Below are 27050 nucleotides of genomic sequence, written 5' to 3' on the forward strand. Positions count from 1 at the left end.
ACTTGAGTTAAGTGTGACTTACATTGATGGAGTTTAAATAATTTCATCACTTAACATAATTACTATTGCAAAATGAAGATTACAAATGTCCAGTTGAGTGGTTGGGGTCCTCCCCCATGAGTTCTATACTGTGATACTGGTACTAGACATATTTAAACATTTAAATGTGTTAGGACAGTGAAAGAGTGAGAAGCTTTGGTGAAACTCAAGATGATGGGAGAAAGGATCAGGATTTTACTTATACAAAGAAAGACCTTTCCATCTTGGTTCTAAATACCAGATCCTATTTGAATACTTTGGGTGTTGTGAGTGGACTGACTTTACTGAGGGTGGGAAGGACAGGTTGACTATATGATTTTACTTTTTTTCCTCTCTCCCTAACTTTGGGGTTGACTGTATTTTAGGAGGAACGGACTGATGAGAAAGTAAAGTTAAGCAATAGCAACTGAAATCAGGATTTCAAATGTCCTCAAATCTGAGGATGCCTGGCTTTTCTTAATAATACAGGATATGTATAAAAGTCCCAGGATTTATCACTTTCAAAGGTATCACAGCTTGTCAGAAGTGCCACTAATTGTTATCCCTTTGTGCCCTTGCCAGCTGTACTGTCTCACCCTAGGACCTCTCCAGGCCCTGAGGGACACATGGAGCACTAAGCAGGAATTGGTCCTCATTATGTGGTATTGATCCATGCAAGCAGGTGAAAAGCAAAATGTTGAAGGCTTTTGCAAGGACCCACATCTGTCAGACTCTGCAGGTTCCTGGGATTCCTTCTGTTCTCATTTTGTCTGAGTTTGCTTTTTTAATTTTGAGTTCACTAAGTACAAGACTTGGCCCTCAGCTCTGAGTACTGTCCATGCAGGTGGAGTGTGGTTTTTACAGGACTGTGATGTGAACTTCCCAGTAGTTGGTCTCACCAGTATGGACATTTCCTCCCCACACACCCCCCATGTTTAGAATATCAGCTCTGGAGAGTTTGCTTTTATTTTTTTAGTGAGGTTAAACAAGATGCAAGTATAGTTTGCGTGGAAATAGCTATATATAAATTAGTCATCTGCTTCTAAAGTGATAAAAAGTGATCTAAATACTGCTGGGAAAGAAAAAAAAGTGTTCTCTAATCTATATACACATTGAAAAATACTTTTGTTTGGCTCAGGAAAGCACTCAGCATGAATTCCCTCCTACCCAAGTACTCCAAGAGCTGATGTTACAGTGAACCAGTCATGTGGCAAATTAAAAAGTCTGGTGGACGGATGATATGGTTCCAAGAACTCAATAAAACTTATTACCTACAAGACTGATCTTTCTATTCCAGTGACATGTGTGCTGGTACTTCTGCAACAACAGGAATAATTAAGGAAAAAAAAATACTGGTTTAGTATTTTGAGGCTTCATTTTAATGGAACAAAAGAACTAATTTTTACCATGGTATATACAGGATTAAGTGGAAATCTCCCCTCCATTGCTTTCCCAAAAAGATGTAAATTTCCTAGCTGAAGTCATGCTTGTTAAACTCAAGTGATGATGGAGGCGTGAATATATTAAGGGAGAACCTGAGAGGCTGAAGTAGACAGGAATGATTTCCTCATCGGGGATGTGAATGTATCAGTTTAATGTGGAAAATAGTCTCGTTGCATTTAGGCCTAGTGGCAGCTGAGAAACACACAGTTGGTCTTCCCTGTGAATCAGCTGATCTTAGAAAACTTCCACATGAGTTAGTTTAGAAACAGAGCAAGTTCTGTCATGCATCTCTGGCCCATGAACTGATTGCTGTTGGTGTGTGATTATCCAAGACAGGAAACAAGCAGGAAAACATTCCAATCCCAGCACCCCAAGTCAGGCAGATCCCTAAGGAAGAGTTGTTTTAAACACTGAGGTAAATGTGATGAGCAGCAGTGCAGGCTCCTCTGCCAGCCTGTCTGCTGCTGTGCCCGGGGGTGCCAGTGGGAGCTGCAGAAGTTCACTCTGCCATTTTGAGATGTTTGGAAGTTCAGCCTGGAACAGGGGCACTGACTTTAGCACTGCAAACAGGCTCTGGTGCCTGCTTGGTCAGCCCTGAGTGAGTGTAAGGAGGGTGTGGAGGGAGGAGCTGAAACCCTGTCTTGCTTTCTGCAGTCTTTTCACAGGAGAATGCCAGAGAACTCCTTGAAGTTGAACTTGCAGGCTGTGTGCAGAGGGCACCTGCATGGCCAGCTGGCAGCCTTACAAGTGTTAGAGGCACCCTCCTGTCCCTGGGGTAGTAGAAATCATTTCAGCTCCATCTTTTTTTTTTTTAATTTGGGGGTGTCAGGAGTAGTATTTATGTTGAGCATCCTGAGTGCTCTGAATATAGATCCTACTGGACAATCATTAGGGTTGGAAAAGATCTCTAAGATCACCAGGTCCAGCTGTGAACCCACCACCACTGCTAAACCACATCCCCGAGTGCCACATTCACACACTTTTTGAACACTTCCAGGGATGAGGATTCCACCACTTCCCTAAGCAACCTATTTCAGTGCCTGAATCCTATGATTGTGTATGGGAATTGCAGTATATTTTTAGATCTTAGGAAAAAAAGCTGGGTTTTGTCCATATTGGTAGGGGTTTAGGCTTATGCTGGAGCATCTATTTCTGTATAAGTCATTCAAAACAATTGTCATTATTAGGTATAGGCCTTAAAATTGTTAGGTAATTCCGACTCTAGGCACAATTATTTTTATTTTCATTTCTACTTGCAGCAGCTTTGTGTACACCAAGAGAAATTCTCATTATACACTGCTTTTATTTCAGTGTTTTGATGCCAGTAGCACAACTTTGTGTCCTTGATCTTCTCTTTCTTGCTCTGAGCCAAATAACTTGAAGAAACATTCTCAGTTAATGATGACCATGCAGTAACAGTGACTCTGCAGTTCTGGGAGCTCTCAATTATACCCATAAAAATCAGGAGCTTGACTGTAAGAAGTATTTTGGGATGTTCTTTTGTTCTGTTCCCTTGACTTTCTCCCCTCATTTGCTTATATTGTCTTTGGAAGGATGTATTTCCTTCATTTGACTAGCAGGGGAGGGCTTGCATTGCAGGATTCTTTTTATAGTCAGTTCTGCTCTTCAACAGAGTTTGCAGATGGAGTAATTGCTGTGCACGCAGCACCAGCTCCCTTTGTTCCTGCCCTGACAGGTTGCTTTTCGCTTGACTTGACTTTGAAGTTCTGAGCTCCCATTTCTTAGAAATTTGTTGTGGTTTTTTGACATTATTTCTTGTATGTTTACGAAGCTTTCCATTCACATTCCCTTCTTGTCACTGCCTTTGCACTGGCTGCTTACGAGAGAGATTTGGGTGTTATAAATAATAAAGCAGAATGAGGCAGTGCAGCTCAGGAAGGCTCTTGGGAAGCAGCTCTGTTATTAACACTCCTCCTCTTGCTGGTGACACGATGGACACACATGGCTGAGGGGATGCCATTGTGGCCTCTGCAGGGGCTTTGTCTCAGGCTGTGTTTGTGTTGGACAGAGACTGGCTTGGGTTGTTGAGCTCTTACACAGGATCATTGTGGAAGCAGTTCATGTCTGTTAGCTGTGAACAGATGGTAATGCATTATTTTTGGCATGGGGAAGGAAAAGGAGACCTCACGTTGCATATGAATAGACATCTCTGGGGCTTGTCCTACCAAAGTGAGGATGCAGAAGTAAAAGGAGAGCAAAGCTTAGCTGGCCCTTTGTGCCCTGCTGTGCCCTTCAGTCACTCCTGGCTTTATCTGTTGCTTCTGGAAATTCTTTATGTGGATACCAACACAGTAGGATTGATGAGCAGATTTATTCTAGCTTGTCAAAAAGATAACTGTTTGCAATTTTTGGGATAGAAATAGAGATGGGTTGGTAGATGGACCAGCAAGTTGGGTGAGAAATATAAGGACTAGCCTGACTATAGTAACATAATGTCATTTGGGCTTTTATTATCAGTGTGACTGGGACTGTGTTGTGCATTGGCCATTGTGTTACCACAGGCAAAAAGACCATTTCTCACAGAGAGATGTTGCACTCCATGTGTGGGAAAAAAGGGAATGCTGCTGTGCTGAGGCCAGTGCAATATCTGCTAGAAAAAGCCCATGACAAGCTCACCTGTGTTTGATGACTGACTGATTGAGAACAGAGGTTGTGGGGAGTTGGGAGGAAAGGTGATATTTTGGTTTAGACATACAGACTCTGTGATAAGAACCTGAACATTTGCAAGTAGCCAAGAAACAGGCTGGTCCTTCACCACAGGAAGCTTCTCAATTCCTCCCTCCCCACACACCTCCCTTACTCTATTTCCTGCTATATTCACTCACTATTCAGCTTTCAGTCCAGCTCTTGGGATGTGTGGGCTGTAACACAGGTGCCTTGTGACCTCCAAAATAAACCCCACAAAGCTCCGTGGTGGGGAGCAAACCCTGGGGGATGCAGAACAAGATGAGGGAACTTGGAATTGGGTTTTTTTTAGTTTTTAGGATGAATCTTAGAAGGTGAGTGCAGTCAACAGATGGAGGAAAATCTGAGAAGCTGAGAAACTTCAGGAGTTAATGCATGCTGGGTGAGATGTGGCACTAGAGGTTCATCATTTAAACTCCCAACAGCATTTTCCAGATTGAGGAATTAACGATTCGGAGTGGGGAAGTGGAAAGCTCTTTATATTCTGTGCAGAGTCCAGCCTGGGCTTTCAGGGCTGAGGGATTGCTCTCCAGCACAAAGCCTGGGAGATTCTGAGATGCATGTACTGCCTGGTTCCCTGTAGTTTCTTAGTTGTCTGTCTTTTAGTTTGTTTAAATAAAACTTGACTTGAAGCATGAGAGAATTTTTTCTTGGATGCATTTTTAATGAGCTCTTCTGCAGTTGGTAGGACCCAGAGGTAGTTCCACATCTTCTGCTCAGTGCTGCTGATGCTTGTCAGAAATTAGTATTTGACAACACTTCATGATTTCAAAAGCCACTGAAACACTGGTTATATATTTTATTTTTGATTCTGAATGCTTTACAGTGGTAGGTTGGTTTGCTTTGAGTTGCTGCCACTTTTAGATGTGAGTTCTGTGGTCACAAATGTTTTCAGGTCAGCTCAGAATAATGAAATGCTAAGACACAATTGTACGTGAGTGTTTGTGAACGCCAGCTCTGAGGTTTGCCTTCAGCCTTCTCCTGAGGGAGTCATTGTACCATATCTCACACTTTGGGCCAAAGGGTGCTGCTGTTACCAAGCCTGGTCAAATTAATCACACTGTACTGTGCAGAAGTGCAAAAATGCAGATTTGTGTATTAGCTTTTGACACTAGTATTCTATTGCCCTTTAATTAATTCTCTTGGCCTTAATGTGATATGACCATTGTAAAGCATTAATATGTTAAGATGGTAAAAAAAGAATTTTTTTTATATTTTTACTACAGTGTGAATAAGAAAGCAAAAGTTAGCAGTTTATAGCATTTTAATTGTTTTTATAAATGACAAAAACATGCACTCAAAAAATCAAAATTATGGCACTAAATGTACAGGGACAAGACCTAGGCATGTGTTTTAACCATTTGATGAATGTACCTTGCAGTTTAGTTTGGATCTAAGTGATTTAAAAGCTGAAATATAGATTTGAATTTTGTTCATTTCTTTGTAGCAGGTATAAATTGGTCTGATCTTGAAAATAAAGAGGCAGAGGATGTTCATTCATGGGCAAAATAATTTTTGGACCAGAAAGAACTACCTTTGGTTTCAGAATGTCTTGTGAGGACTTTCTGGCAGTCAGTGGGGCTGAAAACCACCAACCTCTCTAAGCAGCAATTGAAATATTTTGCACATCAGATTGGGTGTATCTTTAATACCTGCTGTTGCCTCTGACAGGCTTGTTTCTTCCCTCACTTCTAAGTAACCCATGATCAAGAGGGAAAGACTCCATGGTGATGGTTTCTAATGGTTCTGGTTCTCTGAGAGAAATTGTAAATCTCTAGGGGGCTCTAGTGTAAATAAACACTGTCCCTTCCTAGCTGTGATAAATTTCTGAACCTGGTGTCTTTGTGAATTCTGTCTGAAAAATGATGATTATTTGCCTAAATGAGCTCTATAAATAAGCATTCTGTATTTTAACAGGTGTGGTTGCCACTGCAGTACAGCTGCTGTACTTGGGGAGAAAAAGGTATTCTATTTTAATGGAGTAGCAGAAAGGCTTTGCATGTCTTTGCTTGAATTCAGTGCATAATTTAAAACACATAGGAAGTTATTTTGTAGTGTATATACTCCATAATATTTAGCAGTAAGTAGGTATCATACATTATCTTTGTTGAGCAAGTATGAGGAAGCAGAGCATGCTCCCAGCAGCAATGGATCTGGCAAAGCTTGTGGGTTTGGAGATAAAATTTCCAATTTCACACTTATTCTCAAGTCAAAAGAGACAACAGATAGCTGAAATGTCTCTGAGGGGGACGACCCCAAATATCTCAAAGTTTAAGAGAGCTCTGTGACTGATTGCTAAGTGCAGGGTGGATTTATACATACTGCTTTCACAAAACATTTAAAGTTGCAAAGCAGTATCAGTTCCATGCAGGTTTTGTCCACCTGCTTTGGATCTGCATATGGCCAAGGTGTGAATTTTGTACAAAATGTTGCTGATGTTTTATGTATTGAGTTAAACACATGGTTCTACAACTGTCACTGGTGCTCTCTGGGCAGAGGTGTGTGGTTGCATCTCATCCCTTCCCTCTATGATAAATGTTACATGTTGCTTTTCAGGGGGAATTTAGTTGTTTTTAAGAACAAATTCAGCTCATTAGGTCCACTGGCAATGTCATGAGAGCCGAGGTGCATAAATCTCTGTCTCACAGGCTCAGGAGCAGAAGCTCTGCACTTTGTTTTACCATTAGGCAGAGTCAAATTCTCACCTGGTATATGTTGACACAGGCTCTGAAGTCAGTGATCCTTTCCAGTGATCTCTGGACACAGATGGTGGTCATTACTTCCAGAGGCCACCATACCTAAGCTCATCAAAGAGTGGAGTGATAAAGCTGGTTTCTTGATCTCTGCATCCTAAAGACTGACAGGAGTAATGACTGGATCCCCCACGACGTGGAGAGCTCTCTGGCCTAGAAAAATTCCCTTGTGGCCTTGTGCTTGCACCAGCAAAATTGTGTGCAATTATTTCTTTATGTAGCAAAAAAGACATTGAGATCTTTCCTCTCCAAGTCTGGAAGCAGCAGCTTTGAGTTCCTGCCCTGCCTGCAGACCAGCCATGACTTGCTGTGCCTTGCAGGGTGCTTTGTTTTCCCTGTAGGAGACCTTATGGAAGGGGACTGGAAGGAATTGTTGTGCATGGGATTTTCAGGAGATGTTTTCGTTGATCAAAAGTGTCCAGCTGTGTTGCAGAGATGACTTTCTGAAGGCAGCTGGAGAAGCACATCCATGAGTAGTGACTGCCATGGAACTGATGCAATTCAGCTCCTGTCAGTGCTCTCAGCTGTAGGTGCAAGGCAATGCTTGCAAAAATCTCTGCAGCATCACTTGGCAGGTTCATGTGCTGCCTCTGAGTACCTCTGCACTCACTGAGCCTGAACAGACAGTTCCAGCTATTATTTTAATGCTGTGCAAATAGTCTTTGTATTTCAGAGTGGGGTTTAGATTTTAACAACAGCTCTTTCTGCAAGAGCTGATATTTCTGTGTTCTTACAGCATTCAAAATGTCAGGGCCCTTGGGAAATAGCAGGCCTAATGTACAGTGGTCAGTGCTAATGAAACTTCTAAATATTTCCTCCTGTGTCAGGATGTTGAAAATTCTTTGCTTTTGTTTAACTTGCTTTTTGATTTCCATGCTCTGATTATTTTTTTTTCCCACCCAGGTTGCTTAATGCATGCCATAACCAGAACACTTGTTTCTCTGTGTGGAAAACATACTATTTCTGGGGGGAGAAATGCAGAGCTTATAACCAAAATGCTCACCTCTTCCTAATTGTACTTGGTTGTTATTTTAACTGTTGTTGTCTCTGCTGATAATTATCAGGTGGTCCCAAAACTCGCTTCTTGAAGAGTGAGCTTTTGAGTGTTGTTAGGGGAGGGTGGGTTAACCCAAACAGAAAAGTAATTCTTTGTAACCCACTGTTAGCTCTGAGTCAGTTTGTGCTTGTGGAACTGCCAGATTGACTAAAGCTTTCTATTGCTTCTTTTGGCAAGGAACATGTCTGGCACGCTGGGCACCCTGTCCTTCCTGTACAGGAGGCTGATCTTCCTGAGAAATAGACCTTGTTCTGTTCTTCTCTACAGCTGCTCTCAGCCTGACTGCTCTTAAACTTTCAGAGACTCTTTCACAGACCTGCTCACGTTACCCAGAGCCAGCAGCATGGGGGGTAAAGTCACCCTGGGTAGCCACTCCATGTCCCTCTGTTTGCAGTGCTGCTGCTTTTCCATGTCTGGGATTTCTACAAGGGTTTTGAGGATGGACAGGTTTCCTTGTTATTCCAGAATGGTGCAAATACCAGAGACTGGCCACATTTGTGTCTTTTTGGAGACTTCCAGGATTCAAGGATGCAAGTGTGTCACTGGTGTTGCCAAGGCATGTGCCAGTGCTGCATGATGACCCCTGGCATGGGAACGCCTGCTCTGCAACAAATATGGAATAAAAGATGGGCTGAAGTGTCAGTGAAGAGCCCTGAGCACTCACACTCAATGTTGGTACCTTTGGGCAGCTGCTGTGTCTGCCAGCTGGAGCAACGTGAGGTGTTATTTTCATGTGGATCTGGAAATGGTTTCCTTTATTTCAAACAAGACTCTTTTGGTGACGGGGAGGAAAAGCTATGCTGAGTTTTGAAGTTGAGAAGTTCAGTCTCAAAAGTATGACTGACCCAGCACAAACAGCAACAGCATCGTGGCTTCTTCACTACTTCTGGAATTAGTCCTCAAAACTCTTGAAGCTATGGTTGCTAAAGGAAGTTTTTCTGGGCCCTTTTATGCACATCATTTAAATCACTTGATATATCAGTTCAAAAGTGTGGAAAACAAATACACAAATGGCATGGGGCCCTACAGAATCTTTTTAGAGAGAGGGATATATTGGAGTATAGAAGCTTAGCTGTTCTTTTAAGTCCCTGAATAGCTCCTAGAATATTTGTCACTGCCACCTCTTTGAATTGGAAGAGAACAATCTGTGTTTTCTGAGACAGAGTGAATCTAGACTCACCTCTTCTTTCTCTGTATCAGGAAAATATTCCAACACTATTCCAAGCAAGATGAGCACTGCAGGCAAAGCCTCATCAGGATCCCAGTGAAAGCCAGTCATTAACAACCTTTTGCATCTCAGGATCTCTATTACCATTGTGTTTGCACACTGCTTATTTCTCTATGCTGAAGGATGGCAAGACCTCCTTTGGTTTGAGACTGAGTCTGCAGGCAGCATTGCTCTGGCTAGGAGGTGTTTCTGTCCCCATTTGTTTCCATTTCACTGTTCTGTGTGTGACCCTTTGACATTTGCACATGGCAGGAGTCAGAGACAAGATGGTGAAGGATTTGCCTGAAGGAAAGTAGACTCTGCTAAGAAAAGGAGACTCTGAACCTGGGTTATGTGCACACAGTCTCAGGGGTGAGGCTGGCTGGCTCTAGATATTATTAGTGTGACACAGAAATGATGGTCTCTGGCTCATGGCAGAGACAATGGTCCCTGAAAAACTGGGAGATCTCTGGCACAGGGAAAAGTTTGTGCAGAAGCAAAATCTTGTGTGTGAAAATGAGGTGTTTGAGACAGTAAACAGCATCATTCCCATGGCAGTTTCTAGTTGTCACTCCTAGAAATACACGTTCCTAGGATAATTTTTTCATCTTGCTTCTTTCATTTTTTCATCTTGCTTCTTTCTTTCCCCAGATGTTAGACTTGCTCAGGTAGAGGCTCGGTGCCTCTGTAATTGTTTTCCTTCAGTTATCTCAGAAAGCATCCCTGAAATGTTACTCTGTTGATGTCTCCCTGGACTTGCTGAAGTCTCAGGAACTGTTTTCTCAGCTCTGAGTCAGAAGTGTCATTCTCTAACTTTTGATCTTTGGCACTTCATTCCTAAATTCTGTGGCTTAGAGTTTATTTTAACATTTCCTGCAAGAAAGACTTCATGACATTTCTAGGGTTCACTTAGGTGCAAAGTGACACTATATATTATTAGGAGAAAGAATGGCAAAAAGAATAACTGGCATGTTTGCATTGCCTGATCTTTTGTCTTAGTTCTGCCCAGAGAAATAGAAATGTCGCTGTGAACAACAAAATCAGGAAATGTTTTTCTTAGTCCTTCTTTCTAATGTGTGTATGCTAATACTCCTGGGATCTAAGAGCCTAATAGATTTATTGGTGATCAATATTTGTTGTGAGCCTACCAGAGTAATTTTTACATTGCTATTGCTGAGGGCTTTAAAGATAATCCAGACTTTGCTAATTTTCAGCCTTCTGTGTAAGGGAGGCAGCTGGGAAGATGCATCCAGTGGCCATTATCCTTTTTTGGAATCCCTGGCTGGGTGATTCCCTCATGGAACCTGTCTTGGCTGTTGTTTCCAAGGCCAGCTCTTCCCCTTCACCCCCAGACATAGCTGCTTTTGGGACCCCTTAAGGCACTGCTGTATTCTGCTCATGCAAGGTTTCTCCTTCTCCATAGTATCCATATTATATAATACCACCATCCATCAAAGTGGTGGTGGAAGGAAGCAGAATTCTCTTAGGTTTGGTGGAGAAACATAGTTTAACATAGATTTAGACCATCTATTTTTTCCTTAAATTGTGTATTGCTTACCAATGCTGTAACTCCTACAATAATCATTAAAGCAAAACCACAGGTTAAACTATTCCAGGCATTTAATGAATTAACCTGTTCAAGGAGTATTTTCCAGAACCTTACAGCATATTGGGAAGGGCTTTGAAGTGATGATGGAGTGCTGCATATTTGAGAGAATATACTTGGCTTGCATCAGGGCTGCATGCCTGATGGGATTTCTTGACATGGGTATGAGCACAGGACTGCTACAGGGGAGCACAGCTCATCGTGCATTTGTAGAAGTGTACCTGCCAGAGGGGATTTGATCCATTACATCTCCTCAAATGTGCTTTTCTTTGTTTCTCACCCAAACTCTTCTTAGAGTGGCATTCAGAGCTGCACCAGGTACCTTGTTACTGTCCTAGAAGCACAGCGGCTTCTCAAAAGTGTTTTTTTCTTAGTCTTGGAAGAGACTCTGACATCTAGACTGAAGTTCACGTATTTTCTTCCTCTTTTCTTCTGGAGACTAGTGAATTTTGCTTGGAATTTTCCTTTTTTCAACCAGCCTAAGCAGGACTTCCTGAATCAGGGGAGACTCCACAGCAGCAGAGAAGTAGGAAGCCACTCTTCTCCGAGAGAAGAGCTGTGGTTGATGTTCTCTTTCCTTCTGAACAGTTTTAGGGGTAAAAGAGCTGGATCCTAAAATGACATTCTCTGCTGGGAGTTATTCCACAGCTCCATGGAATTTTGAGAGTGAGTTAAATCCCTGTGCTGACACTTGGTATCTCCTTGTAGCCTTGGATGTGGCACTGCTTTGATAGTGCAGGAAATTCAAAACCAGAGATCTGTGAAAAGGGGAAGATTTCAAGGCTTTGTTTTTACTGTCTCATTTCTCACATATTTGATGTAAGCACGAAAAAGAGATTCCTTTTTGCTTTAAAGGTCTTCCTACAAAGCTGCAAGTCCATTAACAAGCTTGAGCTCTTTGGCTGATAAATCAGTGAACCTCTCTGGGACTTGAAATGGAGCACAAGGCCTGAGAACTGTCAGGGAGAAGTGCCCAGGCTGGTGTCCATGAGATGTGCAGGTACCTGCCTGTGCCTCAGGTGCCCAGGAAATGGTGCCTTAAAAGGAAAAGTTACCCAGCTGAAGTCAGAGGCTGAAACGGCTGCTAAGGTAGAGGAAAAATGCATTGGGGGGGAAAAAGGAAGCGGTGTTAGGGGCAAGAACACTGAAGGACCTTAACCCCCTGAGGATGTGAGAGCAAGTCAGGTTACCAGGTATGAAACTGGCTTCTCTGGTAAACTCACCCTGCTGTGACTTCTGCCATTGCTGAGCTGTGGGGGTTTTACAAATACACCTGGTAACAGCACATATCATGCATGTGTTCATTGTTTATAATCTGGCAAAGCTTTTGCATGAATGGTGTTGGTTGATGATTGTGTTGGAAGCTTCTGTGATGATGATTTTAAAGCTTATACAGCAATAAACACAAACCCTGCAGTGCTGTGTGTTTTAAAGTCCCTATTCTCAAACTGATCTGCCGTTAAAGGACTGAATGTAAACAGCTGTGCAGATTTCTGTAAAGCTACACTGGTTTACATCAACGAGGGTTGTGGCCTAAAATACTTGGGTATGTTTAACACAGTGCATTTGTCCAAAGATATGATGAAAAGTCTTTTTGCAGTGCCAAGAAAATTGTCCCACAAGCAGCGGAGCGCACTCAGTCCATCATTGCCAGTTCGGTCAAGGCTGAATAGCAGCCCAGAAGCCCCAGAACTGGGTAAATGCCTCTGTAATTTGTCTTCTGACACTGCACTGCCTGCAGCTCTGCCAAGGAAATGGAAAAACGTGGAGCGAGCCCTGAGCAACCCGTCACAACACAATGAATCCAGCTTCCAGAACTATTGTAACTGGGATGCTGCTCTCCTCGCACATGCCAGCAGCTACAACAAACTGAACAAAAAAAAACAAAAGCAACAACCCTCCTCTTCGAGAGAAACAAGGGAGGGGGAAATCACATGATTTGCTATTTTGTGAAAGTAGCATAAACATGGCAGTTTGTGCAGCAGGATTGGGAAACAAGAGGCAAGTCTAGATCCATGTGGGCTTCTTGCTTTAGGTCCCAGTTTTCATACCCCTCTGACCAGCAAGAACTCAGGGAAGCACAGACGATTTTCCTTTTGGTCGTGCTCTGCAACATGAGCTTTATTGTGGCACTACATCCTGACACAGCTTGGGTGAAGTGGAGCAGGAGCTGCTCATGCAGACAGCAAATCTCCATTGGCACCAGTAGGTGAGGTGCTGACTTCAGAGGGAATGGTCTATTCTGTGTTATTGTCAGAAGTATGAAGTGAGCAGAACTCAGCAAGAGGCTGTTCTTGAAGCTGAGGACCCTCAGAGTTTGGATGCAGTACAATTGCTTGCTTTGCTTTGTGTCATGGGCACGTAGGGTCACACCAGGGATCTCCTGAATCTCCAGGGTGCTTTGACAGACAATGCAGCTTTCTGATCATGCCAGTATATAATGTCCAAAATCTTTTCCTGTTTGTGCCATGTTTCCTCTTTATTTTTTCCTTTTTTTTCAGACATGTTATTAAATACAGTACTTTTTATTCATATAAAGTAGATTTTTTCTTCTGATAAATACATTCTTCAAACAGAACTTAATGGCAGAAATTTCCTGAGCAAAAATAAACCACATCTCTGGGTTGAAGCTGTGCTAGTGAGAAAACATAGCTCTTTTCATCTTCAAAGCACTGTGCAAACTTGAAATAATAGATTTTTTTTTTAAATCAGGCCTGTGAAGTATGTATTAATGTGCCAGATGAAAGATGGGAACCAAAAAGAGAGGTTAAGTTAAAGTTGTTGGGATCAGAGCCAGCTTTGCATACTCTGTGGGCTGCTTGGACCTATAGAATGTGAGATTCATGATAATTGACACTTCTGCCACTCCAGAGTCATAGAATATCCTGGGTTAGAAGGGACTCACAAGGATCATCAGTCCAGCTCTGCACAGACACCCCAAGAATCCCACCCTGTGCCTGGGAGCACAAGCACTGTCCAAATGCTCCTGGAGCTCTGGCAGCCTTGGGGCTGTGCCCATCCCCTGGGGAGCCTGGTCAGTGCCCCACCACCCTCTGGGGGAAGAACCTTTCCTGATACCCAACCTAAACCTCTCCTGACACAGCTTTGTGTCGTTCCCCCAGGTCCTGTCCCTGGGCACCAGAGAGGAGAGATCAGTGTCTGCCCCTCCACTTCCCCCCATGAGGAAGCTCTAGAGATTATTTGGATGTTAGTAAGATTTACAGGGTGGAGATTCACTGGGAGTAAATTTGTTTAGCCTTTTTCAGGTGCCAAGGAGCAGCACCACTGAGCAAACAGTCCTTATTTATTACTTTCTTTTGAATAATTAAGATGAAAAACTTTCTACCTATTGGAAAGGAAGTAAACCACACAGAGTTTCAATGTGCTTCATGCTGCAGCCCAATCTGCACGCTCACCCAGAATTTCACTGTGGGATTTTTCTTTTTGGTTGTTGTTGCACTGGGGAATGTTTGTATTGCTTTGGTGTGAGATGCTGTGCTGTCCTTGTCTAGAGCACAGATATGAATGTGGCTTTGGTGCTGCACTAATGACCAATTTGCTGGTTTACAAGCACAGACCAGTGAACATGATCTCTTGTAAGAGTACAAGAACTTGTAACTGATATTAGTACTTGGCAGAACATGGAAGTCCAAACATCCTGATTTCAGTGCCACAGCCACTGCTGGCAGTGTCCCTCCATTGCTCCCAGGGCCCTGTGGGTTAGCAGCAGCAGTTCAGAAAATGTTTTCAATGAATGTGTTGAACAGCTGAGAATGTTCTTAGAAGTGGATTAAACCTGTTTGGCTTTGCCATTGGTATTAACTGATCACAGGAAGTGTTTCCAGGACAAGGACCTCTTATGGGTGTTAAAAAATAAAGTGTATTTGGAGTTTTCAGGCTCTGGAGAAATCTCAGCAATACCTTTAGGAATGGATGTGTGATACTGCAGTGTGGTGAGTTTATGATATCCTGGCAGCTATTAGGGTGGCTCAGCATGTTGTGATGATAAAGTCTGTTTATTCTAAGTGTGGTAACACAAGCAGCATTGTAACTCAATGATTTAATTTGTTTCCTAACTCATTCTTGCAAATGTTACAAGGCAAATAAAAAGGAAATAGAAAATTAGGATAAAATCTGGGATCTCTGAAGTGAAAGATTTTGAGTCCAAAGTGTTATGCAGATGCCAGGCAAGTACATTTGAACCAAATGAAAAAAAAAAGTTGATTTATAGAAGCAACTGTTGTTTATACACAGGTCACCAAAGGAGCACGTTATGGAAATTGGCAATAAATTAAGATGAACTGAAGGCAGGAGATGGGATGAAAGAATGAGCCTACCAGAGTAATTCAAGCACAGCCCAGTTGAAAGGTCAGGTTATTGAGTGGTAGCTACTGTTCCCATGAGATCAGGGTAGGGGAAGGCAGCCAGATGCTTCCCAGATCCTGTTTTATTGTCAGGAAGACTTTACTTACTAAGAAGCAGGATTTCCATCTGCAATTTCAAATGGATGTCAGGGGGTTCAAAATGGAACCCATGGTCTGAAACTGCCTTCAGACATTCCCTGTTTTCACACAGCACTGCCCACAGCTGCAGCTGGGCTTGGCAGTCCTTGCCCTCAGAGCTGGACCAGGAGCATCCACTGACAGGAGCAAGGCAAGAAGAAGCACTGCCCCTGCTCCCTGGGCTTCCAGGTTTCCAGTGCAATCTGGTTCCTTGGCTCTGGAATAGCTGCTGCCATGGGCTGAGGCTCAGGGCAGCTCTTTGGGGAAGCGAGCTCTGGAAAAGTTGTGTCCCCCTTGGGTTCACCTGTGCTGTTCAAACCATAATGAATGTTCTCTGCCTTTGAGACCTCAGCAAAGCTTCTCATGGCATGTAAGGAACACTGAGGTTCCTGCCTGCTCAGTCCTGCCTTGTGTTGGGTGCAGGTCTTTGAGGGAGTTTGGAGAGCTCCAGGAGGAGCCTAGGTTTCCATTCTTCAGAGCATGGCATTGTAGAAGTGGTTGGGAGGGTGTTGCAAGGTGTGGGAGCTGTGGGATAGCAGGGAAGCTCCCACAGAGCATTTCTTATGCATCCTTTGGTAAGATTGCACTTGTGTCCACTCAGTCTTTGAATTAATAAGCAGTAACAGGTACCTTGAGCATTATAAACAGTGCCCACATTTGGATAAGACATTGTCTGGAAAGAGTAATCTTTTCTGTTTGTTTTGCTTAAACTCAGCATCTGATTTGCCATGCTGCTTTCTGCCGTGTTTTGAATTATAGCTTTCAGACTTACCAGGAATGAACTAGTTGCTAATCTTCAAAGGAAGTCTTTAAAAAATAAATTGCTTTAGGAAATGCTGTTAAACATTGTTTATGTGCCTCTGTTTTTCTCATCTTTTCCCCTGGACAAAAATCAATATTCCTTCCTACTGGTAAGAGGATCTAAAGCTACAGCAGGTGTTTGCTGTCCAGCACATACAGATGAAGAAAGAAAAAGGACTGACTATTTGGGATTGATATTTTCTCAGATTTTCAGAGGAGTGTGGTGTTATTCTATATTCATAGGTTGTTTGGTGCTTTGTCCTCTCATAAATAGATTAGAAGCAGCTGAATTTTCTTGTGCAGGTAGATTAGCTTGGTTTCTTTTTTTTGCTTGCTCCTTAGATTTCATGTGGAAAGGTTTGTAGAGCATCATCCTTTTGGATGAAGGACTGTATGTGTTCAAATGAGAGAGTCCAGTGTTGTGTAATGCACACATATTTAAGCAACACCAGTTATTTTAGAACTAAATTAGAAATATTGAGACATGGCTTTATTTAGCATCTTTCTCTTCTGTATCTGACTTTGACCTGTTGTCCTTGACATGGAATAGATAATTCCCTGGCTTGCATGCCCTGGCTGCCCAGCACTGTGGGAGGGCCTGGAGCAAGAGGGTGATCCCTGAAAGGTTTTAATAATGTATGAATGGAATTAAAGTAAATGCAGGTAAAATTCTGACCTTTTAAATCTGCAAAATTACAGACAGAGGCATCCTGGAAGTGGGGCTTGATATATAGGTGCCCTGGGGGCAGGGAGAGAGCGCTGTCACTGTGTGGGTGTGATACCATGCTCTTGACTTACTGCCTTGTCACAAGAGAGCCTGGAGAGCCCCACGGTGTGGGGATGGCAGCTCTCCTGCCCCTCTGTGGGAATAAGGTTTCTGTGCAGCACCACAGAGCCGTTGGTTGGCATGTGGGGGCTGCCCAGAGTGGCTGTGGCTGCTGGCAGAGGAACAGCTTGGAGACCTCTGGGATGTGGCTGCTCCGGAGGAGGTTTGTCCCTGCAGAGAGAGGATTTTCTGTCCCGCAGGTTACACATGAGCCCTGTCCAGGGATGGTGTGGGAGGAATGAGGAGACTGGTGTGACTCCTTTTCTTCTCCTCCTCTCCCAGCTTCCTTTGGAGCTGGCAGCACACTGCTGCAGAGGAGCAGGGGCTGTGGGCTGCTGTGTGTGTGTTCACAAGCTTGTCCTACTCTGCTGAGGCTTCTTCCTGGGGGTGCCTGGGATCCAGCAAAGGAGGAAAACCATGGGGCAAGGCAGCCACAGAATGGGGGCTTGGATGAATGGGATGCATCCCACATGTCACAGATTTACAGAATCACAGAATCACAAAGTTGGAAGAGACCTTCAAGATCATCGAGTCCAACCCATTCCCTGACACCACAGCTAAGCCATGGCACTGAGTGCCACATCCAGGCTTTGTTAAACACATCCAGGAATGGTGACTCCACCATTTTGGGCTCTGCTGTGCCCTTGGAAGGTTAAAGGGTGGTTTTCATTTTTTGTTTCTTTTTTTTCCCGTCTCTTTCATGGTTATAAAATATTTTATTGACTTTATAAAAGATGATCACAGAAATTTTGGCTAATAAAAGGACTAAGCTATAATCTAAAGCTCCATCCTGGCAACCTCTTTGCTGCATGAGTAAAGCCTCTGCAGCGTGGCAAGTTGTACAGTAAAATCACACTAAGAAATAGCAATGAAAACAACTAATAAAAACTGATATAAACCTCTTGCTTTAAGAATTAATTCAAATAGAGCAGAAAACAATACATGATTTTCAAGGTGGTGATTGGAAAGGGGTGGAAATATCACTGCAGGCTTATAATTTTGTGTTCATATAAATCAAATTTAAGTAGTCTCCTATTGCTGACTATGAAAAAGCTATTCCAAATTGTAATTTTGTTACATGTGTTTCTTGTGAATGGTTTTATTAGTTTTTAGATAATATCAAACCTCTAAGGACAGGCCTGAAGCTGGAATAATTGTAGATTTTCTCTTGCTCTGCTATTTAAAACTTGTTAACCATTCTGATCTCAAAAGCAGAAATGCTGGTCCAGATAAAAATGGTCTTTGACTGCAAGAGTCACAGCAGGGGTCTTATGGCTGTATGCTTTGCTTCTTGTTTCACTGCAGCTAAAACACAGAAGAGACCAGATTTGTTCTCCATTTGAGTTTATATAAATTCAGATTAACCCCTTAGGAAAGCTCTTCAGGCTGTGTTTGGAGGCACAGCAGGACTTGGGGAAGCAGGAGGTTTTTGGCTTCTCGCTTGGCTTTTGATCAGTGAGGATTTCCTGAAAGGAAATAATATTGAACAGTGGTCTCCAAGCAGCCAGTAGCCATCAAAAGTTATGTTTTAAATATTAGTGACTGGACTTCAGTTGGCCTTGGACAGCTTATGGAGAGGACAGTGAGGGCTTGATCTCAGTCATGAGCCTGTGGTTGAATTGAGTTAGCAAAGGACTTGATGTTTTCACATGAAACTTGCATAAGCCTGAAAGCTTCTTAGCGACTATTTATAAATTCATCTGTCTCCAAAGTAACTTTGTCCCCTTGTACATAGTGCATCTGGCTTTAGGGGAGAGCCACATTTAGTCTTCAGGAGACTGCCAGCAAACCAGTTCATCTTTGCTTAGGGGACAGGTCAGTGCTGGCAGTCCCTCCTTTGGGTTTGGGCACTTGGAGTGTTGTAGCCTTCGCTCTGTGCCTTGGCCCTGCTTTCTGTGCCTCCTGCTAGGCACTGAGGAGCCCCTGTGCCAGGAGGACAAATCTGAGAGGGTCTGACTTGGCTGCAGGACCCAGAGGTTGTGATTCTCTGCAGTGCTCCCAGGCTTTATGGGCATTTGCCATGTTTCTCCTTGACAAACAGCTCTTCCAGTGTCAGCAGGCCTTGACAGAGTTACTTCCATAGCAGGGAGGAAAAAATATCAGTGTAAGGCAGCTCCATTACATAACAAAGGTTATCTGGAGACACAGATACTCTGAAAGTCCCCTCTGTTCTTTTCTATTTCCAGGGACAATCAGCTTATTCTCATTTTAAGAGCTTACTATCAGTTCTGACCCATTTAAAATTCACCTGCCAATTGAATTGTATGACAGGACCTGGCTGACCCAGGAACAAAGGGAAATGTTCATATCTCTTAATGAACTGCCACAGACCGAGAGCTGAGAAGAAAAAAGGGAAAGAATAGAGTCAGCTCTATGAGAAACAAAACTTTTTTTCACAAGGCAGGGAATAGGAGCTTTCTTACTAAAATATTGTAAGTGGCTTTGCTCTATTGTCTGTTAGCAGCTTCACATCCTTGAATCATTTATTCTTTCACAAAAAAGGAAGTTTGCAAGTGGGTGTTTCTCTGTGCCTAGGCCCCATCCCTTTTCTAATGATTATTCTGCCAGCCTGCTCCTCCCTCCCAGCCCTCTCCCAGCTGAGAGCTGAGGGCAGAGGATGGTCAGTCTGTGTCTCAGCTGCTTGTGCAGGACACAGGAGTGACTCTGGCATCAGCAGGGAATTGCTGCCCAGTGCCTGTAGTTCCAGGGGTCAGGACCGTTAAATGTATGGCCCTTTGGAGAAACAGCTGCTATCTAAATTCCATGCCTGCATTTTCCCCATGTTTAATGTTGGTGGGGTTTTGGTTTTTTTTGCTTTCTGGGGTGATAGTGGTTGGTTTTAGACATCTGCACTTATTAATAATTAATTCCATTATAATTGCCACATGCATATCCAGGATACATGTTAAGTGATTATCTGACCTGGGACTGAGCTCCTGAGGACCTGGCAATGAGGTTAACTTCATTATTTTGCTTATTCTTTTGCCTATAACAGCTAAGGAAAAGTGAACTCCATCAAAGCCAGTGTGCAGTTATTCCCCCATCCCTCCCCAGTGCAGGTGGACTGTTCCCACTGTGTTCCTTTACCAATTCTCTTTCCTTTTCCAGAGGCAACTAACGGGAAAAATGTGCACAGAGACAGCAAATGGAAAAGTGATACCACTGAGAAAAGATACTGGGATAGAAGTTTCCAATGCCAAGTACTGTAGGACAGAGTCATTAGAACAACATCATTTCTGACAGTAGTAATTTGAGGTTCTTTACTTCTTTAGGCTTCCTGAGGGATTGGGGTATTTTTATTCCCATTTTCTGCTTTTGGAGAGACAAGCAGTTGGTGATGGATGGATGAGATGAACCAGATCACACAACTTCTCCTTAATGGCTGTTGAATGCAGCTGTCACATGGTAGGGGATGGTGAAGAACTTTCCATGCTCTTTTTAATATTTCTTTTTCAGAATGAAGATTTTAATTGATTCTGTTAAATCTCACCATTACTTACCAGGTTGATGGATCAATTCTAATTGGTACTGAAGTTGATCATGTTCTTGCCACTGGCTTACAAGCAGGGCCAGTCACAGATCTCCCCACTTCCAGGGGGCTTAAAAGTGCCTTTGGTTTGTGCATGTGCAGCATCTTCCTCCCAAGGTGTGAAACAGCATGTCCTGGAAAAATCCTGCTTTCTCCCAGCTCAAAACAATCAGAGCAGCCTTTAGGGAATGGCTGATGAGCAGGGAGGGTTTTTAATGCACAGGCATGAAGAGGGTTCTCTTGATTTTTCAAAATAAGCTTTTTTTGGATTTCATCAGTTGCTCCTGGCTGGGCAAGGAAAGGTCTGATAATGGGAGGTTTTATCCCACCTCATCTTCTGTGGAATGATCAATGTCTGAAGTGATTGTGGCTGCACTGAGTCCCACTGGCAAACTCTCATACTCTAACAGAGGCTCCTGCCTGGTCAGACAGATTTTCCAACAGTAATTTTACCTGGCAGGAGAATGAGAATTTTTACTTACAAGCTGCACTTTATGAATCTGGCAGGAAGGACTTCACCTTAGCAAAAAGAAAGGTGGAATAAAGTGGTCGGGCTCACGTTGCCTTGCTTTTGGCTCTGTGCAGTTGAGCTGTTGGGCTTGATACCTTAATCAGCAAATCTTCTTGTAGCCAAGCACTTGATAAAAAAGTGTCACTGTGAGAGGGAAAATAAGGGGTGTGAACACTTCAGCAATTTCCAGTCATGTGAGTTGTGGACAGCAGGACTTCCCTGCTGGCTTTCATTTGTGTGGGAGATCTGCAAAACTGCCTGAGGGTCCAGACCTCCTGTCGGGGATCTTTCAAGAGTCTTACTGGAGGAATATGGAGCCTAATAATACATTTTTAATTTTTCATATATCTGACATAAATAAGAACTTAAGTGGCTGCTAATGCTCTGGTAGCTGAGTGGTTTATTTCACTTTCTGTCATTCTCATTGCCCCACTGCTTGCTCTCAAGGGATCCAGTTTAAGGTGCTGCCCCCAAAATGCAGGGCTTTGGGGGTTTTGTTGTGGGGTTTTTTTGTTACAGTCTGCATGAAGATGGGACAGCTGGGGAGGAAGGAATTTGGCCGGAATGCTCCTGGCTCTTGCCAGGTGAAGTTGCCTCCTGATGGAAGCATAAAACCAAGGGCACCATTGATTTCCTCCTGAAGAACTGGCTCTGACTGTCCTGGCTGTAAAGTGTTTGGGACTTTCCAGTGAAAAATGTTCTGAAAGGATAAAATACTACGGTGTGTTACACAGCTTTAATGGGGGCTGCAGCTTCTGGTGTTCCCCACCCCTCCCTTGTTCTCAGGTTTCAGTCTCTGAGTTTGTCACACATCTAAAATTCTTAGTTCTGTTGCCTGTGTCCTTACAGCTGCTCTTGCTGGAGCTATTTGCTGATGTAATTTTCCAGGGCAGTAACATAAGTACTGCTGTGCTCAGTTTATCAGCATTTTTTCAAAACAATTTGTACATCCAGATTATTTCTTTAACACTGAGTTTTAAAAATGCCTCACACATCTGTGCCAAAGGCAAAAGAAGGTATATTTCTTTCTCCTTTTTTCTTCTTTTTCCTTTTTTTCTTAATGCAGCTGTTGGCAATAAAGAAATTGCAATGTGCAGCTCCAGGGTTGTTTATAACCAGCGTCTCTTGGCACCCAAAGCTGCCTGGCTTTCTTACATGTAAAGTTTTGCCCCAACATCAGGCCTAATTTATAGTTGATATCCAGGACAAGAAGAAGTCAAAGAAAAAGTGATGTTTCCTAGGGAATGAGAAGCCCTTGCCTGGCACTCATGAATTACAAGGCTGAACTTTTTAATGTGTCTCTCCTCCTCCTTTTGCTCGGTTTTGTTGCTGCCTCCAGTAACATTTTTCCTGACTATAGTACCATTGACTCCTGTGATAGTTTAATAGTTTCTGCTGTTTACACAGTTGTCAGTGAAATTGTTGTGATTTAAATTTGCATGCAGAGTTGGGAAGTGCTCAGAGTTGATGGTGCTACCCCAAAGGTAATTTGTATTCCGGGTGCTGGAGTTGTCCTGGTAACACTTAGGTGACTGGAAACCATTTGCAGAGGGGAAGTTTAATTCTGATATTGCTCACCAATCCCAGTCCTGGGGATCCAATCCAGGTTGGGTGATGTTTGGTAGGGACAAAACTTTCTAACTTTACCTTGTGGCCAGGGCCTTCATAGGGTCTTACCTGTGCTGCTGTTTAGAGAAGGCTTTAGAGGAACACTTGTAAATTATTCCTCTACTTGCACCTTCATTTCTGACATACTGAGCTGGAGGATGCTGTTCCTTTTGCTGGAGGATGAATTCTTATCTCTGAAACTCAGTTTTCACTTCTGATGCTACTTTTGGATTTCTGGAGGGTACTGATTAGCAGGGGCTACAGGTCACTTGCTGCACTGCCAGTATCTATGATGTAACAGACTTAAAAGATAAAAAAGTTAATTAAAAAGCCCAGCCTTGCTTTAAAATTGTACACAGAGATTAATGTTTTTAGTGTATGTTAATGCTGGGGACCCAGAAAATTACTGGAGTATTGCAAGTTTAGCACTCCATACTCTAGTAGCCAGGCATTTACAGACTTCTGTTTTGAATGGTCTGAATCATATTGCTAATTTTTTTATTGCCGAAAGGTGTCTGGTATTTCATTCTGGCTGCCCTGGAGAGAAAGAAGTGGTATTTTTATCACCTACAGGGACCCAGTAGAGAAAAGCAAGAAAGCATAATAAAACAAGTCATCTGAGAGACATTTTCATGGTCACTATCTCCTATAAATCCATTCATAGCTCTTCTTATGAAAATGACAGTGACAAAAGACTTAATCAGGAGACAAATGTTGATACAATGTCTTGAGCTTCTGGGTTTTCTTGCAGCAAAAAATATATCTTCTGTACTACATTCAAATCTGGACTTAAATAATACCGGTGCATTACTGCAATACATCTTGGTGAAAGAGGCTTTTAGAGCTAATCTGAATTGGAGTAGCTGCAGTGACTTCAGAGCAGACAAGCAATTTCTCACACCAGCTGAGGGCATGGTGCACTTTGGGTATTTGGAATTACAGGCTGAAATCTGCAGAGCTGTTTCTACATTGTGCAAGGAATGCTTTCTCTACTTCTTGCTATCCTTCCTTTTGTGAATGAACCACAGGAGAATAAAGCCAAAATCCACTTTTGTATTGCTGGAAGAAAGATTAAGGCTTTGGTCATGACTTATTTTAATAGAGTCTTCTTCTTTTTATATTTCTGGATGGTTTCCATAGGTTTTACATAGATTAATCATTGGCCACATGGAAAAAAAGTAAGAAACCAAATGGGGTGGGGGGGAAGTAATAATCATTGGGATAATTATGTCTATGGATGTCTTTGGCTTATGATACTTGATCTTTCAGCAGTGTTCATGTGGGACTTCATAAGCAGTAAAAAGTTCACAGTTCCATAAAAATTTATGTTCCCTTTATTCTCGTAAAACACAAGTAATCACAGAATAGTTTGGGTTGAAAGAAACCTTTAAAGGTCATCTAGTCCAACCCCCTGCCATGGGCAAGGATGTCTTTTACTAGATTAGGTTGCTCAGATTCCTCTCCAACCTGACTTTGACTGTTTGCAGGGATGGGGCGTTCACCACCTCTCTGGGCAACCTGTACCAGTGTTTTGCAATGATGTAAAAAAAGAAATCTTCTTTATATCCTTCTCTATTCCTTATATCTCATATATTATACAAAAAATTCTTATTTTTTAGACTGGTATCTAAGTGCACACTCCTTTGGATGCAGCCCAGGACAGGTTTGGTTTCTGGGCTGTGAGTGCACATCTCCAGGCCATGTCTGGCCCCACATCCACCAGAACCCCCAAATCCTTGACGGGGCTGCTCTCAGTCCTTCTCACATACCTTTGGGAATCAGTTCAAAGACACACTTCATTATGCTTGTCAGTCATACTTGGTATGGTTATATTTTAAGATGCTTTTTTCTTGCAGAGTCACGGGAATTGCTGATGAGTGTGATTGCTTAATAATGGAGTAAAAGGAAAAACTCCTTCTGAAAGCAGAGAAATTTGTCTGCAGCTGGTGCTGTGGTACAGTGACACAGGGATTGCTTATTAAACTACACCTTCTCTGGGTTTGCTTTGGGATCATTTCCCCACAGAGCACTAACGGATGGCATGCTGCATGGGGCCGAAGGCAGGATGCTCCATCCACATGGCTTTGTTGCATTTGGCTGGAAGGGGCTTGGTTTCTTAAATCAGGGCAAAACTCAATTCATCAACATCTCCTTGCACAAAGGGGGAGGGCTGTTTGTGTTTAAACTCAGCAGGCAAATTGGTTTCTCTTTGTCTTGGCCTTCCTGTGCTATTGCCTTGCTACTCCTCCATCTCCAGTGAGACTCACAGGTCCTTTGTTGCCTCCTGCTCATTTCCATGGCAGCCGATCCCGGCGTGGCAGGGCCAGGCCAAACAGCCCCGTGTGGATGAGCCCAGTGTGGGAGCAGGGGAGGGCAGGAGCAAGAATGGAGCCTGTCACTAGGACTGGCTGTACGTAATTGCATAAATTCCATCAAGTGCATCCCATGGTTTCAAGCCCCTGGAAGCTGTAAATAATGTATTTTAATTAATGGGTTGCCAGGAGCTTTAAAGGAAATCAGATTGGACCGAGGGCTGCAGAATTCGGCAGCTGTGGTGGCTAGAGCATACGAGCACTTTGACTAACTGCTGGTTGTTCATGTCATTTTAATTAAATGGCTTGCAGAGCTGAGAGCTCCTGCCATCCTCACCTGGGTGCTGTTGAAATCCATGTGTGGAGCTGGGGAACTGGGCAAAACTGGTTGACAGTAGCAGGGGACAGACTTTGAAGAATGTGCAGGGCCGTTAACTTCAAAGCCATGCAAACCACAGCGTTTCCTGCATTGCATTTCTTTGTGTGACCCTTGTGGTTTGGATTTTAGGTTTTCTGTGTGTGCAGTGTGATTGGTGGTGACCAGGAAGCCTCTCATTTCCATCCTGTGTTAGCCAAGCTTTTGGGCTGGCAGTGAGAAAGGAGCAGTTGCTCTTTGCAGACGTGTCAAGTCCTGCGGAATGACGTGTGCTGTACGTGTGATTCATGTAGCATTTGGTAACACACTGAGCTGCAGAAATGAGCAGAATGAGCAGTGTAAGGGCCACTGAACGGGAGTTCTTAATGCCTTTTCCTGTCAGTATCTCCCAGCACAACCAGGGTTAGGGACTGACTGTCTCTGCCTCGTTTTCTCTCAGTGTGCTCTGAGGTCATTAATGGTGCTACCCTGTGGCGTGGGGATGCGGTGGAGAGGAGGTGTCAAAGATGGAGCTGTGCTGGTAGAAGTGGGAGCACAGGGTACCTCAGATGGATAGATAAAAGGGGATTGTCAGTCCCTGGTGGGGTCCAGCTTTACCAACAATCTGCCTGCTGCTCTGCCGACCTCGGATCACGGCAACTGGAGAGTAAGGGGAAATGTGCCCACTAAAAATGTTGACATGGTTCCACCATCTGCTTCTACTGTATTAACTTTCCTGACTAATTGCATGTGTGATGCTGTGCCACATGGTAGCTTTGTTCTTTACATCAAAAGACAAAGCTGCTTTGTGTTTTCTGTGGACCTTTGAACCACATTCGCCATTGAAGGCCTTGTCAGTGTGACATAGTAGCTGTTGGTGTCTTCTTGCCTTGATGATGAGAGAGCTCCAAATAAGTGATCTTGGTCATACTTGTTAATAGGTTAAAGGCTATGGTTGCATGCATCATAATTTCCATGTTGTGCCTATTCAATTCCCATCCCCAGGGTACAAGTATTTAATATTGCCATGCACAAAAGCATTTGACATCACATGGTGATGGGTGAAGAGGTTTGTGCTTGAATCGGGAGCTGCGTGACCAATGCCCAACTCTTAACCTGAGCACTTGCCTTGGTGCAGTGCAGGAGCCCCTCTGCTCGTGCTTGCTGGCAGGATATTAACAGACATTTGTTTGGCGCTGTTCCGCCGCAACAGACTTGGATCAGAGGATGAACCTGCTGTTCAGTCTGAAACGATGCTGCCTTTGGAGACAGGCTTGAAAATGCTTTTGTGTGTGATCCCTCCCAATTCCCAGGGCTCTGATTCAGTGGTCTTAAAAAGCAAGATTCTGGCCAATTAGTCGTTGGATACAATGAACGTCTTCTTTACAGAGCTGTAGAAAAGGTGTCTTCACAGGTGCACGCACAGGGACATCTGTGGCACTGGTCTGTCTAAAGATCATTAACAACCAGGCTCTATTTTTTTCTTTTTTAATTATCTTGAACATTCCTAATTGTTTCTGCCCAGTTAATTCACTTTAAGTCCTTTTACTATAGCTTTTGGTATGGTATAAGAAAGCTTTCAGTAGTGTTTGTTATGGCATAAGGAGTTTCTGTGTGTATTTTTTGTTTTTGTGGCATTCCAGTTGTTACTTTCCATTTTCCATTTCTGTTTTTGGTGTTTGAAGGATACGTACTTCAGGACTAGGGTAACTTTCTAAAATAACTCTAGTAAAATGTTTTACTTCAAAAGTGCCATCATTTTGTTAGTAACTAAGTAAATGGGAAAAGGGAATGAAGCTGAAAACACTAGATTTAA

General features: G+C 43.1%; 1 protein-coding gene across 3 annotated transcripts in view; it reads left to right on the plus strand.

Annotated features, from left to right (window-relative positions):
- Positions 1-27050, plus strand: part of LRP8 (LDL receptor related protein 8) — a 168826-nt gene that overhangs the window by 67082 nt on the left and 74694 nt on the right. Inside the window, exon 1 of one of the 3 annotated variants that reach the window (XM_030952996.1) lies at positions 20054-20324. The exons of the other annotated variants lie outside the window; for them this stretch is intronic. Within the exon in view, the coding sequence (XP_030808856.1) occupies positions 20309-20324 (16 nt within the window). The 5' untranslated portion in view covers positions 20054-20308. Of the gene's footprint in view, positions 1-20053; positions 20325-27050 lie in introns of those variants that run through there. 3 annotated transcript variants of the gene reach the window in all.

Source organism: Camarhynchus parvulus, chromosome 8 (genome assembly GCF_901933205.1).
Source record: "Camarhynchus parvulus chromosome 8, STF_HiC, whole genome shotgun sequence".
NCBI classification, from domain to species: domain Eukaryota; kingdom Metazoa; phylum Chordata; class Aves; order Passeriformes; family Thraupidae; genus Camarhynchus; species Camarhynchus parvulus.